This window comes from Plectropomus leopardus, chromosome 10 (genome assembly GCF_008729295.1).
Source record: "Plectropomus leopardus isolate mb chromosome 10, YSFRI_Pleo_2.0, whole genome shotgun sequence".
In the NCBI taxonomy this organism is placed as follows: Eukaryota; Metazoa; Chordata; class Actinopteri; order Perciformes; family Serranidae; genus Plectropomus; species Plectropomus leopardus.
In genome coordinates this window covers 23547295-23565244 of record NC_056472.1, presented here as the reverse complement: position 1 = coordinate 23565244, position 17950 = coordinate 23547295, and the positions used below count along the sequence as shown (strand labels likewise).

The window sequence follows — 17950 nt, the reverse complement described above, 5'->3', positions numbered from 1 at the left end:
CAGTATGTGGAGGGTTGGCTTCGAAATCAGAGGGTTGCCGGTTCATGTGCGTACACCGTCAAACTTCTCAAACTGCCCTTAAATATCTTTATGCAAAGCCATGCATTTGAACTAAAACTAGGCCTGGTATTTAAAAAACGAAGTACAAAATGGACACAGAAATGCAATGTTTGTTAGTTTAGTTTTAGCAAATGGACACCTGGGAGAGTATTTCCTTACAGTTTTGGTGTTGTATTTTCAGATATAACAGAAAAAGGCGGAAATATTACTACCAATAATGAATAAAATCTCACCTGGACCAGAAAAATGACCAAGAAGTAGAAGTTAGCGATTCTTCTGAACTGCTCAAACAAATTCTTGGGTATGAAGTTCCAGAAGGTGTACTGTGGGACAGAGTGGCAGCAGAATTAATATCACACAAGTAAAAATGATAAAAAAAACAAAGGCACATCCTCCATTTGGTCCCTCTGGCAAAAGAAACGGTGATACGCACTTTGACAAATGTAAGAAAAGTAAAATGTGTCATCCTTTAAAACGTGGCCACAAAAGGGATTACATGGCTGTCTAAATACGAAACAAAACAACACTGTGATGGTTAATAATGTCGTGGAACTGACTCAGGGCTGCGGCTCGCTCACCTTGGAGGAGACGATGCGGTTGTCGGGGTAACGCTGAGGGATGTAGGCCTCAGCTCCCGGAGGAGGTTCTTTATGCCCGATGTACACCGTCCGACTGTCCACCCAGATCTCCTCCCCCACACACTGACGGAGAGAGAGAGATATATGTCGAGTTATAAATAGAAACACAGGTGGAGAGAAAAAAATGGGGTTAAATCACACTGCTGAGCCTCGGTAATGGGTTTGCATACAACTCAAAAGCTATTTACGATAATTATGTAATACACTAACAATTATATTTATTACTTTGTCATCTGCCCTCAATGACCCCTCACAGTCCTGCCAAAATCTCTTTTCAGCCACGCTTTTACTAATGCAGACTGATTAAGTCCACTGTAAATGTATACATGTATCACTTTGAATTCATCTTCTTGTGTTGCTTCTTTTGCACCGCAAGCCAAGTATGTTACATTTTACTGGATGTATCATTTTGGTTTTTGTTCTCAGCTCAGGTGTCAGTATTGATTTATAGTATTTACTTAAAATACACAGACATAATGCACAATTAAAGATGTTAAACATTAATTTCACTGAGAGCATTACTTGTTTTCTTTCTAATTTTCTACAGATATCACTATAGCCTCATTATCATAGACTCTTTTGGCAACAATAATCATGTGCTAAAAATGTGATATCGTGCCAGCTCTATTCTCAGCACTAACAACACTAATGCTGAAATAATTCATCAGTTAATTAACTGGTTGATAAGGGGGAATTATTGAAGTATTTGAACAATTTATTTATTTATTTATTTATTCAGAAAAACACTTGTAAGAGGTAACAGTTGGAAACTTAGATGAATGTTGATTTTTTTTCGTGGTGATAAACAGACTTAGATTAAATTAATAAAATTATCCACAAATTATTGTAGCAATGAACGCTGTAGCCCTAAACTATGGAATATAATGTAATCACACTAGAAGAAATTCTGTAATAAATACATGTATTTATTTAAATAAATGTAATAATGTTCAAATGAATTAAGAATAAATAAATTATGAAAATGCTTTGCGAACTGTTCAGGATTAAACAGTGCAGTCAGAAACAGAATGTTACACAACACTGTGAGACTGTTACACGACTTCAGTGACTTTTTTTTTACAGCCTCACAGACCAGACGGACTGATTGAAGGATGAGTGTGTGTTTGTTGATGTGTGTATGTGATATCAGCTCTGAGTCATTTATCTTTTCACTACTTCCTGCAGGATCTCGCTGCACTCTGCTCCATCCTTCCGCGACTCTCACACACAGATCAAAAACACTTATTCTGCTGGTTTTACTACAACAGTCTGATGCTGTGATGGGAAATAATAAAATCAGGATCCCCTCACATTTTCATGGACAAAATTTCAAAACTTTTCCATGACTCGGTAAACAAAACGCTGTCGAACACTGATGCACAGTGATGCATATCAGAGTTACATTACATCTACACTAGCTACAGAAAATTAATTTGCTGTTATGTGACATGTGGAAAAATATGCACAGAAAATTTTTGTGACTCAATTTCATCATTAGGGGTTGACAGATTATATGCCAATATTTGGCATTTTGCCAGTTACCTGTATTGGCATTTTTATTTTAATGATCGGTGATAAAAATTAATTAATTGAAAAGTGCAAAGAAAGTATCAGCATGAGAGGAACCTTTTATTCATTCATTTTTTGAGTTTACAATTTTACTTGATTTTATTTAAAAAAGTTGCTGGTATATGAGCTGTATATGATGCTAAAATTTTGAGTTTTGATCAAATATTTGATAAAAGTGTTGTGTTGGAGTTTGTTATATTCCAAATTCTAAATATTGGCAGGAATATTTCATTGTATCATCATTACTGTGCCATTATACGCAAGAAAATTCTTCGCATTTTCCAAACCAAAGAATTTTATTCAATGTCGTGACTTTTAAAGGCCTGGAAAATGTGCTTGTGAAATTCCATGACTTTTCCAGGTTTTTCATGACCGCCTGTAAAGCGCACTGGATCGTGTGTATGCAAGCCTCCATCTCAGTTCCTCTCTCATCTATACTGCATCTAAATAGCTCCCCGGGGACTATCAGAGTGCATTGTGGGAGTTTAGCGTCGCACATACAGTATTTTTCCAAGGTGTCCTTCATCAAACACTATTGTGGAAAGAGAGATTTCCAAGGAAAAAAAAAAACAAGAGTCAGGAGACCACGGCATTCGGCTGTTTGTTTCCACCTGGCTTCCGACATTGCTCCTAATGCTTTGGCCTGAGTGGGCAGCAGTGTGAGCGTAGCCTTTGGCAAAGCAGCGCGCCTGACGCAGCTCAAAGCAGAAGTGTTGACCATTAGCAGAAAAGTTCTGGAACAAGCACTTCAGTGGATGCAGCGCTCCACTGCTTCAAATATCCTCAACATTTTGGCAGAGATGGGGCTCATTGCTGCCAATGACCAAAACTTTCATTGTTCAGAGTCCTCATTTCCCCCTACTAACCTTGTACATTCAAATCTGTGAGTTTTAGAAAGTTTAAACTGGAATACTAGGATAAACTTAAACTTAGTATGGACATAAAATCAAATGAAGGCTGATGTAACTTTTGCAATAAATAATCTGTGTCCAAAGAAAGGTAAAACTGCAATAGTAAAAAAGCTCAGAGTCACAGATCTAAACTTATCCACAGTGATCAACAGGCGCTTGGCAGTGGGATAAAAATAGACACGGAGCCAACAGTGTCAGCCGACTTGAGACCCCTCCAAAACATTAGGGGGGCAACATGACCCAGAGAGATACAGTGAAATGGAAAAGTGAGGCAGAAAAAGAGAAGCAGATTGAAGTGGAGCGAGCAGCAAGAGCGGGAGACTGAGGAGGACAAAAGAACAAAATGACGACAGAAAAGCAACAAAAGGAGGGAACAAAATGTGTTCAACAAAAAAAGAAAGACAGAAAAAAAACAAAGCTGTACTTTGCTGAAATGATGACCAGATGATGTAGCACGAGCTATTTTGGTGAAGGGTAACTGACCACACCGTTAAAACACACACACACACACACACACTCTGTCTTTGAGATACCAGTATCATGTTAACTTGACTCAAAGCAAACTGTGTCAATGGAAAGTCAAAAATAACGACCTCTTAAATAAGGCTTGAATAATCCTACCTAAAATTATGTCAGCCGGATCATCCTATTGTTTGATGTGGAAATTATGATTATTTCCAACAGACTTATGATTTTCAATAATCCATATGTTCTTAATGCAAACATCATAATTCTATTTTTTTTCTGATGGTTCAATTAAAGCCATTTATTCCGAACTCATTCATTCGTTTTGAACATCATTCTTAATTTACGTCCAAAATCAAAGCTATTCAGTTTACAAAGTCAATCTAAAGAAGAGCAATAAAACACTGACGTAGAAGAAGCTGCAACTTGATATTTTTAAGATAAAATAAGATTGGACATAACTTTATCCATCCCGGGAGAAACAGGTTATAAATAAATGTGTATAACACCAGAAATGATAACAGGTTCACAGTAATTCTCATAAATATAGACATGTTATAACAGTGGGTGTCCAATCAAAATGCCAAAAGTAATCGTTGACAGTTGTGGCATTTTTTGTCTTATAATTGACTGGAATGATTAATCAGTTATTGAAAAAATGGTTGCCAATTTGTTTTCTGTCAGTCCACTAATTGTGCTTCACTGGTCTTTATTGATATCATGATTATGAGACACCACATCCACCACGTTCCACTTCTATTCAAACATTTTCCTCCTAAATCCACAATTCCCTGACTGCATCATTGTCCCGTCATATTTCTGTTTGCACCGTTTTCTCCCCTTTGTTCCCTCCGTCCCCCCGGCAGTGTGTGTCACACTCTGACAGTGTGACTGTGGGAGAGGGACGGAGAAAGACACGCAGAGATTGCATTGTGGTTTGTAGTTATCTGATCATTAATCCTCACTGATCCGCATCAACCCCCGGCCCACTGTTCCCTCTTCACTCCACCGCTCCATCAGACAAAGTGGCTGGCTGGTTGGTTGAGGGACATGGAGGCTTTGTCTTTATTAACAACACTGAAACAGCCTTCGAGCAGAGACGCTGGTCTTACATCACCATCAATCATCAACAATGACAAGATGGATTTGATAACGGCAGAAATCCACCACCGCAGCTTCTCCTTTCATGTTTCTGCTGGTGCACTCTCTTGGGCAGATGAAGTGTTTAAACTCTGGATTCAATATTAGAGAACAAATCTGATATTTTATGGCTTAAAATGCTGCTATAAAAAGTCCTCTCTCATTCTGGTCTTTTCTACCACAGCACTTTACAGGGCTACGGACGCATAGGCAGTATTTACACTGTGGAAAAGCAACCCCTGACCCCGCTGTACCATGATCTATCCCCGTGTTGCAGCTTCTTTCTACCGCAGAGGAGTAATAAAAGGTATACACCATTAACCGGCCTGATTAAATGGTCTCTCCCTCCTCCATTGTCCCGCCACGCTGTGCCGCAGAAGCACACAGCATGTTGAGCAGGTATCCCTCATTAACTCACAGATCAAATTCCTCTGACTGAGCTCTTCCTTAATGAACTGCTCATGTTAACTGGACAGATGAAGTAGAAACATACACGCTATGATTACACAACACCCGTGCAGCGTGTGATAGATTTTGATCCGAGCGTGGCTAGGCGATATGGAAAAAATACATTTTTGGCCAAGTCGGTATTGTAGGCTTGACTAGCAGTGCTTTCAAAACTATTTACACTGTGATATTTTTGATAAATAATCATCAGTAATGTACATTTAATGGCGAAGTGGGTAAAGACAAATAATAAACAGCTAGAACAGTCTGATAAATCGAGAAAATTACATCACTTTACTGCGATTAGGCCTTTAAAACCAGGAAAAGACAAATCTAAGACAATACCTAGTTTTACATTAAACGCCACGCTGTGCCGCAGAATTTAAAAAAAAAAAAAAAAAATATATATATATATATATATATATATATATATATATATATATATATATATATATAGAGAGAGAGAGAGAGAGAGAGAGAGAGAGAGAGTAGTATCACTTTAACAGTTGATGTTACCGTAAAATATTAGATAATAATTTTAGTTGTATAAACGTTCTTTCTAAACATAGATGTATAATACCGGCTCTAAAACACATATTTCTAAATGTATGAAATTACAAATAAAAAATAGTAATACCTGTATTTACAAAGAACTGGCAGGTAAATTTCACATATATCTCTGGATCCCCTAAAACTGTTATTTTTGACAGTTAGCTTTTAGCTTGTGGTGCTAAAGCGACGTAAAGTTTACCAATTACCTGTTTGGGTTTTTTTTACACATAATTTGAGTCGACACCACCTGAGACATTTCTTGAGTTTTATTAACCCACTTGTCAAAGAGGTGTTTACATCTTACACTTGTAGCGAAAGCTGAAGGTGTGGTTATGTCCAGGCTCAAAACCCCACGGTTATGTTTTAGCTTAAAACACCCATGTTTGGTGTCATAAAAGCCACCAGGAAACACTGCAGTCCCTCAAACGCCACAATGTGACAGAGAAAAACACCAAGGTTTGGTGGCTTAAACCCAGCTGGGAAATGCCGCAAATTATCGGTGACAAACACTCAATTTCAGTGCCTCAAATGCCGCATGTTGATGAAAAAGGTTCTCTGGCTGAAACGCCGCTGGGAAACACTGTTATGTGTCAATGAAGAAAACCCAAGTTTGGTGGCTTAAACGCTGCTGGGAAATGCTGCAAAGTGTCAGGGAAAAACACCAACGCTTGGTGGCTTATATGCTGCTGAGAAACTCTGATGTGTTGGAGAAAAACACCCGAGTTCAGAGACTCAAATGCTGCTGGAAAACGCTTCGATGTGCCCCTAAAAACACGATGTGCCCCTAAAAACACGCTACTACTAAAAAAAAAAAAAAAAAAATTAACACCCAGCTTCAGTGTTTCAGAAGCTGCTGAAAAAAGCTGCAATGTGTCGCTAAAAAGAGAGTTGTTTGTTGCTCTCTAACAATGGTCTGCAGCTTGGCAGCCGTCTTGTCTCTAGATAGAAAGATCACCTTATGTTCTACGTCGCCTTAAAAATGCCAATATGCTTAAGTAAGAAACTAAGAAATGTAATGAATCTGTGCTTTGCAGAAACGTACTATGCCGACATCCTTTATCTGGTCACTGCACTGGTTTTGTCGCAATAATTAATTCACAGTTTTACTGGTCTAACAGACAGTACTTGTTTTTACATTACATTCAAATGAAAGGATGCAGCACAACCTTTAAGAAAATCCTTCCCGGGTAAATTTAGGCATTAAATTACTGAAAAACTGTTATTAATAGAAGCTGTGAAGTTTGCCGTGACATCGAGCAAAGATAAAGGAGCCTGAAGACCTTGATGAGCTGAAAGGAAGGAGGCTACCTGTTCAACATGCACTCCACTGATACTCATTTGCCATTAATCACCATAGCAACACAGTATGCAGCCAGCATCAGACAGATACATGTCTGCAGGTTCGTAATGCAAAGGACCACACAGAGGCTTCATTATAGACTGAAGATCAAATGTGTAGGATTTCGCCACTACTTCAAATCTGTGGAAATGGATTTGACACGAGATTATATGGCTTTTACAAAAATGTAAGGACTGTCCCAGACAATATCCTCAAGATCTTCCTCATGCGCTTATTTGGTTCAACTTCTCAGACTGTAGTCTCTATGGACAATCCTTTTTTGGAACAAAGCAGGATGAAAGAGTAAACATCAAAAGCAGCAGTGAGGACGAAGCTAATGAAGCAAGGAGAGGGAACGTAGCTCACAGGGGGAAGGAGGTGCCATTCGCTGTTATGATAAATTTTTGGGGGGGAAATTGCCACACAGGTGCAGACAAAAAACATGGTGATCTGGTTGAAAAAATTGGGAAAAAAAAGTGACCTTCAGTGTGTGCATGCTGTCTCAACCGCTGACACTAAACAGCAATAGCCAGCAGACCCCTGATGACACAAATAGTTATATACCTGAAACAAAATATGAGATTACTATAACATGACAGAATGTGTATTCTGTTGTTGCCCCAGCTTCGTCTCCCACTTGACTTGCCGTGATCCAACTGTTACATAAGTCTTTAATCCAGCTGTGCTACTTCTCCTCTCCCATCCCTCTCCTCTCTCCTTTTCTCCTGCCACCGTAATCTGAATTAAAAAAAAAAAAAACACCCTTTCTCATTTTGTCTGCTTTTAACACCGACAACATCCTGGCTTGAAACTGCCTTATTATGAAACCCGTGTCCAGGGCACGCTGCAGGAAACAAAATAATTCTTCAAGCCAGCACGCCGATGCATGGCTGTTTTCTCTGATACACACACGGGCCAGCGGGCAAAGCTTTGCCCAAACACAAATCCTGTGTGTTTTTGTCACCTACAGCCTCTGTCTCTCCGCCAGGGCCCCGGCTCTGAGGGGGGGCAGCAGCCAGGAATAGACTGCCCTTAACCGTTTGTAGCAGCTAATGTGGCGAACAGTAATCTAGCAGGTTGTGTTCTGCCTTTCAACACCAGCCAAGGGACTGCAGGAGCTGTAAAGTTGCGAGAAACCTTTCTAAAGCCCTTCAGCACTCCGGGACTCTGCTGGTGCTCATTTGATCAAAGGGAGACATGGTTGGCCTTTCTCTTTTATCTGCTGAGGTTGCGAGAGGTCCCTGCAAGAATAACAGTCGTATATTCATAGATAAGATGGAAAGGAGGGGGAGGACAGAGGGGGGACAAGGGTAAATCAATCTGCGGACAGGGGAAAGCACCCGCGGACATAAATCAAAAATGTTACCAGCTGTTTTGTGAAAGTGAAAAGGTAAACTGTAAAAATAAGAGAACATATTCAAGCCTTTTTTAAGATATCATGCATAATTAAAGGGACAGTTCACATAAAAAAATGTAGAAATGCATATTTTCCTCTTACCTTTAGTGCTATTCATCAATCTGGATTGTTTTGGTGTGAGTTGCTGAGTGTTGGAGAATATGCCATAAAGATTACTGCCTTCTTTCTAATATAATGGAACTAGCTAGCATTCGGCGGTGGAGATAAAGCGACAAAAAAAAAAATAAAAATACATTGGAAAAACTGCAATGTCTCTTTACAAAAATCATGACCTGGTTAATCAAGGTAATCCACAAATGTTGTTGTGCACATCTTCACGTAGGAACTATTTTCTTTCCACCAAACTACACCCATCAACTGTATCACAGTGCAGAAGGACACATCTACTCATGAATGAGAGGTTCGTGCTCATGATAGTGCGAGATGTAAACATTAGTTGCAGAGCTCACCACACACTCATTTATTTTGGCTTTCTGCCACGGCAATGGGGATTATTAATTTCATATACTGCAAAAAGAAAATGTCTACTACTAATGCCCAGGCTGCCTTAAAATTTTAAGTTAAGTAAGTGAATTTGAGAAGACAAGTTGAGTAATGATTTACTTTGTTTTCACAAAGTCAGTCTACTTAAAAAGTTAAGGCAGTATGAACGCTAACTGTTTTAAGGTAAAACAAATTGGTCTTTGTACAGTGTATTTTTGCAGCTGGACAGTTAATTTGGAGCACCGTTGGCATATATATGCTGTTCAGTTATCAGAGCTCCCACACATTGGAGTGCACTCTGGGCACAGATGGAGCAGAACACCTGGCGCAGTGAAAGTGAAACTTAGCTGTTCTTTCATTCATACAAAAATAAAATGTCCTATTCTTTAGAAAAACAGTGCTCTCATTTTAGTGTCATCAAGCATTTATCCAACTTAGTTTAGATGAACCCCGCTGCCTTCCCATGGAAACTACACATCCTGTTGTCAAGCACTTTTTCTAAAAGTTTGCTTTCATTCACCTCTGCAGCAGCTGTTCCTCTAATCTAATCCATGGATCTGATTTGATCTGATCTGATCAATTCAACCACAAAGTCAATGACTGATCAATTCTCCATCCCGCAACTCAAACTTCAACTTTAAAAGTCTGCTAAGTAAAAAAAAAATCATGAAAAGTTCCACATGCGCTACATTAACAGACCTGCTAAAACCTCTGTATTAAGAGAGGGGACACAAAATGAACATGAACACATTTTTAATTCTGTGGGAAACATTAATGTCGTCCTCCTCGGCTGAGCTGTAACGTTTTCTACATGAAACTGCTCACAAGATCTGTGGATTATCTTGAGTAACCAGGTACTGATTTCTGGAAAGAGACATTGCTGTTGAGTCTTTAAAGTTACTTTTTTGTTGCCCTTTAAGCACCACAAGCCCAGTGCCATCTCATTCCAATATGTGCAAAAGACGGCAGACATCTCTACAGAAACAGTCAGTGAGTTACACCAAAAAAATATAAACTGATAATTAGCACCACAGGTGAGAGGAAAAATGTCATTTTTAATTTTTGGGTGAACTGTCCCTTTAATATGACCACCCCCACACACATGAAGGCATCCTATTTATCCGGATCATGACCTCATACAGTTATCATGCTTAATGCCAGTCGGAGGCATCACGCCATCGCTATTATTATTACTAGACGATAAAAAGGCACCATGGAGCAGAAAGTGTAGACAGTGAGCACGCACATGAACATGCACTGACCCAACACACACACACACACACACACACACACACACACACAAAGGATCTAATCAAACCACAGAAGGTCATTTTACAGATTAATCTCATTAGAAATAAACTGTCTTCCTGCTATGTCCTGGCGCAGGACCCACACACACGCCTGCATGTGTATTTCTATCTCTGTGAGGACTAGGGATGATCAAAGTATATGCAAAATGTTGCTGTGAGCTTTAATTAAGGAAAAAGCACATTTGGTCTGTCTGAAATAAGCAAAGTCTTTATGTTTTTTTCAAATTACAATAAATCGATTAATTTTACCAATAATCGATTAAGGAAAGTGCTTAAAATTTACAATCCTTGTGAGGACCCTTATTGACATAAATCATTCTCTGTTCGATTACCCTGACCTAAAACATGACAACTAAATCCCCAACCCCAACCAAACCCTAATCCCAACCTTCACTTTAAAACCAAGTCTTAACCCTCAAACAGGCCTCTGAAAAACTGTGGTCCTCACTTTCCTAAAATGTTCTCACTCATTTGGTTAAAATGCAATTTGGTCCTCACTATATATCAAGTATAAGACCACACACAAACACACACACACACACACACACACACACACAGCATATATCTTATTGCATGTAGGCTTAGCCATTCTTCTATGCCAACAGAGTGGAAAAAAGTTAAACAGATTTAGGTTATTACGCAACAAAATGTCCCATTTAAACTTCACGCACTGCAAAACACCATGACACCATATTTTTCTTCACACAAAACTATTTACTGAACTGTACAGGCTCAATACACCAGCAATTTTTCTCAAGTCAGAAAACAGGCTTATAAGCAGGACAGAATGCACAGCCTTCAGAAAATTACATTTCTCTCTCATTATAAAGTGCTGCACTGGATAGATCTGAATAAGCGTCTGCAGTTACTAATAAAGTGAAGCAGGCCAAACACTTCACAGTGACAGCTGGTGCACCAGTGGTCAAAATGAAGGTTTAAAGAACCAGTGTGTAAGATTTAGGGTGATTTTTTTGCCAGAAATTGAATATAGTGTAATAGTATGTTTTCTTTAGTTTATACTAACCTTAAAATAAGAATCGGTGCATATTTGTTTCCTTAGAATGAGCTGTTTATATCTATAAAGGGAGCTGGTCCACGTCTACAAAGAACCCAGAACGTACAAAGCAAAAAGCAGCTCTCGATATTTGCGTTCTTGCAACGGCCATCGTGGATCCACTGTGGCTCCTCCGTGATAAGAGTGTCGGAAAATCACAGAGTACTTTAACGTGAAATTGTTTTGTTCATGGAATCCATGATATTTGTTGCAGATATCTGATATGCTGATATTAATTAATTAATTTATATATATATATATATATATATATATATATATATGTACAGAAAAATGTCATCCATGGGGCACTTTTCCTTTGACAGAATAGCTGGAATAATTAAAAATCTTCATACAGCCATTTTTTAAATGTCTACAATAGTTTTTAACTTGCCTGCCTCCTTAAAAAAGTATCACTTGTTCACAGGATTTAATTTTGTATGTTTTTAGTCTCTATTTTTCAATGTCAAACTTAATGTCTGTCCTCATAATGGACTGTGTAAACACCACAGGCAAGAATGGAAATAAGTCCAGCACTTTATCATTCTGTCCCAAACAACGTCGAATATGTTCTATATTGAAAAAAAAAACATAACAATGTTGTCAATAAGCCAAAAACAAGCACAGAATTGCTGGTGTGACATAACTGGAAACACTAATTTCCCTCACAGAAAAAATACATCAAGGACAAGTCACAAGTCATTGACAGGGTGATAATAAAAGAACAAAATATGAAGGCTCATAAACTTGCCAAGTGGAGTAAAGTGGACTAAATCAGAAGAACATCCTTTCACAGCTGAAGAAGCTTTACTAATTCAGCTTTTTTTCTTTAATCGCAAAATTATGAAAGTATGGGAGGCTGGCTACATTTGAGCAGTGACCTTGATGGGAGTTTACTGCTCTCTCTGTCCCGAGAAAAGGCTCGGGGCGCCTCGCTTATCACATGTTAATCACCTTGCATGATGTAATGTTTGTTCTTCTACGTAGCCTCATTAAGGGAGCAGCTGCTCAGAATATGGCAGGGTTAATAGAGGGTGATACACAAGTAATAGGAGGACCATATATACATCAACCATCCCTCCGATTCTGAATCAATATCCAGATAATTGAATTAATGATTAATTCCTGCATGTCTGCTTCATCATGTTGCAGAGAGAGGATGCAAAGAGAGCAGGGTGAGAGATGAGGGGCGTGTTCATCGACCCTCCTCCTTCCTCTCCGCCTCACCCGTGGATCTGATTTCCCCTGATATTAGCCCTGCTGGAGCATCCGTCAAGCTCCCTCCACACTGTCACCACACACACACTCACTGGCGGGAGCCTGGCGATCATACATAAGTAAGCAGACGAAGCATGAGCGCACATGCACACACACATGCTCGTACTGATAGTTATCTTAAAAGCACCTGAGCCAGTTTTTAAGGTCAGGTGAGAGGGCAGCAGACTGTATATAGAAGCAGATGTCACGATCCTCCAGAGGTGCCCAGTCTGATGAACATCACCAGACCTGTCAGAGTTGGTTCCCACTAGACACTTTATTCTCTAATTCAGCCGCCCACCAACCAGCTGCTTCCTGCTCTGGCTGATAAGCAGAGACCGCTGACGGCACCGGCCTGTTCAGACCTCATGAACCAGTAACCTGGTTACAGCGCAACATCATCTGCTCCGTTATTGTGTGGACATTTCCTGCTAATAGACAAATCACTGATTTTAGAGAATAATGACGACTCTCTCTTTTTTCTGCTGAGATTAATAACTTGAAAGCCTCTCCAGTTTACCTGCACGATTTAGGGACTGTTATTTATTGTTATTTATGAGGGGTGGTGGTGGTGTAAGATTACTTTTTATGGGGCTTTTTGACTTTAACTGATAGGACACTTTAAGCATGAACGGGGGAGAGAGAGGGGATGTCATGACCAGCAAAGAGGTCAGAAATCGAACCCACAAACCCACCCATGCTCTACCAACTGAGCTACTGGGCACCCCCAAATAATTGTTTAAATAATTGGGAAATAGTTGTTTTTTTATTTGGCTTAGGGGAGGGACATTTAACTTTACATGGTCGTATTTCATTTAGGTTTTTAATACCCTCAGAAGCTGCAAGTAGGTTTGAAATCTGTGTTTTCTTTAAAAAGCTCCAAAATCACAACATTTCTCGTAGCCAGAAACGGTAAAATATGGGTATTTATAGTGGAGGGTGGGTCATGCATTTTCCCCACATTCACTCAAATAGGCTTAAGGATAAATATTTGTAGCTCTAGCAGGTTTTCACACACATGCATTAATTTGTGGTGGCCTGCATTGATCGAAACATCTGTCGCAACAAAGTGATTTTATATTTTTGGAGCCGGACCGTTCACGAGGTGCACTATTAGAATATGTGTATACCATTCAGATATCGTTACACAAACCTCTCAGAGAGCAGAGCGTACTCTGGGCACAGACAAAGCAGAAGAAAGTCAGGCGCAGTGAAAGTGAAACTCAACTGTTCATCGCTCTGTGTCTAAAAGTTTGCTCTCCCTCGGTTCTGCAGCAGCTGCTCCTCTCATCCATCTATCTTATCTGATCAGCTCTGATCAGAGCTACTGATCAATTATCCACCCCGGGACTCAAACTTCATAAAAAGCTACTGAGGGAAAAAATAGAGTTCACCTGCACTGCACTCGAAGACCTGCAAAAACCTCTAAATTTAAAGACGGGATAAACTATGAAAAGCCTTGAACAGGCAGTGTGAAAGGGGCTAATGCTTCAATTTTTTCAGAAACACTTTATTTCATTTCGTATTTATTTTAAATACCCTCAGAACTCCCAATCTTGCAAGTATGTGTGAAAAGCATGTTTTTTTAAAGACCTCCCAAATCACACCATTCATCATATGCATGATAATATCTGCATGTGCATGGTATTGACCAATACTGGCTTTAAATAAAATATCAGAATCAGCCAACATGTTTTTTTTTAATTGGCAAAGTGGACATGTATAAAAATTGAAACCTAAATTTAAGTGTTTTTCTTATTTTCCACAATGAATAAATATTACATACACTGAAAAGCACTGTATTTCATGTCTTCATCTGCTGGTGGACAATCACGATAAAAGCATGCATAATACAATATCAATTCAACTTTAGAGGAGACCTAATGATCTGCAATTTTTTTTTAACTGACACTGGCGTCAACTATTGGCCGTTATATATCAGCATATCGGATATCGGCAAAAATCCAATATTGTGCATGCCTATTAATCATAGCCAGAAACTGTAAAATATGGTTATTTATGGTGGAGGGAGGGTCATGCATTTTCAACTAGTTACTCAGGGAGGCTCAGGGAAAAATATTTGTATCTCTGGGGAGGATCATGATACTAAAAAAAGAAGCCATCCGCCTACTCTGATAAATAATGTACAGTCCCTTTTCTCTCTACCAGTCTAGAAGTGAGAACAACCAAGTGTGATACTCAGTGCTGCAGAGTCCCAACAAGGCCTCTCAGGTCTGTGAGTGCTGATTGAGATTTATTCCCTCTGCAGAAGCCATGAGTGAGTTAAGTGTGCATGCATATCGTAGCCCACTAAAGCAATTTAACTGGGCCAGCCAAGTTCATTTCTATTCTGCACATTCACCAGCCATCACTGCATCTGTAGCCACTGGCACATTCCCCATTCAGCTCCACAAAACAACATTGTAGAGCCCACAGTCACCGGCCTGCCAAAGCTGCCCGAGTGGGAATGTTTATCATTGCAGATGAGCAAAGTGTGCATCATGCTGCGCGTCTATACGCTCTACTCTCCGGCACTAAACACTGCTGCAAACATGTAACATTATATATAGTGGTGCACTTGCAGACACACAGCTACAGTTGTGACAGTGTTGACAGATGGGGGCCCTTACGTATCTGCTGATGATGTTCCGGAGCAGGGTGAAATCCATCCTTTAACAGCTCCGGCGGCGGCTTAACTGTGCAGCAGGGACGTTCAGCTCCTCTCGGATCTTCGTGGTCGCTACCTGATGTGGATCTTTCCAGCAGTATCCATCGCTCACCAGCTCCGCCGCCACCGCCGTGTCTGTGATAGCGAGGAGCAGCGGTCTCTCAGTCGGCTCTCCTGATTTTCATGGCATCCCTGGAAGAGCCATGCAGCGACCGCGCGATTACAACGAGCCCTCCACTCACGCTGCTGGCTACATTTCAGGACGAAATGTCAGCGCGTGCAAACCTCCAAATCTCTGGAAAGCCTCCCCGGTTACTCCTCGGTTGTTCAGCTGTGTTGCTCTTGCAGGAGACGGTCCCTCATGGAGGCTGTCTGTCTGTGTCCCGCTCTGTGTTGGCCCTCGATGTAGCGGCAACGCGAAACGTCCACACAGGCGCTCACCCGTCAGATGACTACGCTGCGCATGCGCAATGTGGTTTTATCTCACCTCTTGGACTACTTGAGTACAACACTGCAAGAAATGATCACTTACACATGCTAAAAGTCCAGGAGTGAAGAATCCTGACGTTTACAAAAACTCTTAATCATGTTCAAAACTCAATGCAAGACTATAAAAGCCACCGCGATTGTAATTTGCCAATAGATTTTTTTAAATACTATATTCAGATCACTTACTTGACTCTTTGAAACCTGAGCAAATTGTTTTGATTTCTGTCAAAAAACCTAAACTAGCGACAAATTAGTTAAAAAAAAAAACGTTACAAGAAAACTACCTGAAAATAAGCAAATAAAGAAAAGTAAAACATAAAACAAGAAAAAAAGTGCTGAAATTAAAAAAAAACAAAATGTAAATTTTTTCTGTAACATTTTTTAGATATATGAATGCAACCATTACAATTGGACATTTCCACTTAAAAAAAAATCAGTAATAATTCTACTCCCTCTTTGAAAGTAATACTTTGAGTCAACTTTGAGTTACTTCTTGCAATTTGTGGAATATTGCTTGGTAAATTTGGCATTGCATTTATTTTATTTTATTTTATTTTTTTGCATCTTAAAGAAATCAAACCGATTTGCTTCAAAGAGGCAAATGGCTTCTGAAAAGCGTCTGAACACAGCACAAGAAAACAGAAGACAGTGACAGTGTTTACTACTTTATTGCAAGTAGGCATAAAAGGTCTGCATTAAACATTTGGTGAAGGACATAAAAGTAGAGTGAAGTCAGGAAAAATTACACATCAGGTTTTTCAACAAAGGTTTTACATCTTAGGCTATTTAGATAACAGCTGGTCACCAAACTTGTTATTGCATTATTGTTGCATGTGCTTTACATGAAACAGTAGTTTGTATTGGTTTGAGGTAACCAGGAAGGGAAGAACAGAGTCAAAAAATCCACTGGACCCAGAACTTGCAAGAAAAGCCATGTAGCATGTAGATTTGATGTTGGTGGTAATAAGAAAACTGCAGCAAAAACAATAAGGGTATACCAACAAAATTGCTGTAGGGTGTTGATTTTTATTAAGTAATCAAAATCTTTTCAGTATACACTTTAGTTTTTATGGGAAAGGGTTTTGAGTGAGTACACAATTTTTCTAGTAAAGTGGGACAAAAAATAAGACAAAACACTTCTTAAATTGTTTTTAAGAAGTGTTTTTTTGTTGTTGTTTTTTTTTTGCATCAATACAGTACACAGTTACTACCATTTGAAAAAGCACACAAAGCACCAACTACACACTCATAAAATAAATGGAAAACACTTGTGGCCTTTGCTTTTTCTGTGAGCAGATCAGACCGATTTGCCATAAAGATATCCGAATGTATCTAAGTGTGTATTGAAATATTCAAAATATTCTAACACTTTTCAAACAACAACAGCACCAGACCAGAGACTTCATCCACATCACATGTGATGTTGTTTGTATATTGCAGGTATCACTCTTTAAAGTACTTGTTGTTATGTAACATAATTCTATATATATAACATGTAGTAGTATATTTAACCTCTGATATATTAAGGCGGAGACATTCCCCATGCTCTAAATTGCATTAGCTCATTTACACAACATACTCAGACTACACACACACACACACACACACACACACAGTTGCAAATACACACATATAAAATCACAGTAATATTTCTTCAATGATAGTAATAATTTTACGAAACATTTAAGTGTGCTCAGCAATGCAGTAAAGTATTCTATGAAGTCTGTGATTTCAAATGTTAAGAAGTCATAAATAAGGGCTTTTAATCATCAAGTCTGTAGTTGTACTCATTCATTAAAAGTTAATTAGCTCTTTGTCTAGATCATCTCAGTTCCTTTGTAGAAATCAGACATGGGGACTTGAGTCACATGACATGGATATAAGTCAGACTCAAGTTACAAATCTGATGCCTTTAGACTCGACTTGACAAAAATCATAAAAACTTGCAGCTCAACTTGGACTCAACACCACTAACTCGTGACTTCACTTTGGACTTAAATCTTTCATTTGAAAATACCTTGATGCCTTTCTCCCAAGCCAAAATTTGCTTTGGATCCAAATTTTAAAAGGCATTCATGATTTTTTATAAGATAAGATAAGATAAGATAACATAAAATAAGAAAAGATAACATAACATAACATAACATAACATAA

At 39.1% G+C, this 17950-nt stretch overlaps 1 protein-coding gene across 3 annotated transcripts in view; it reads right to left on the bottom strand.

Moving 5' to 3' along the window:
- Nucleotides 1-15682, bottom strand: part of LOC121948982 (phospholipid-transporting ATPase IH-like) — a 47168-nt gene extending 31486 nt beyond the window's left edge. For all 3 annotated transcript variants that reach the window (XM_042494561.1, XM_042494565.1, XM_042494564.1), the window contains exons 1-3: nt 15270-15682; nt 639-761; nt 294-383 (exon numbers count right to left, since the gene is read on the bottom strand). In XM_042494561.1, coding sequence (XP_042350495.1) covers nt 294-383; nt 639-761; nt 15270-15308 — 252 coding nt within the window. In that variant the 5' untranslated portion in view covers nt 15309-15682. The remainder of the gene's footprint in view (nt 1-293; nt 384-638; nt 762-15269) is intronic.
- Nucleotides 15683-17950: the final 2268 nt, after the last annotated feature.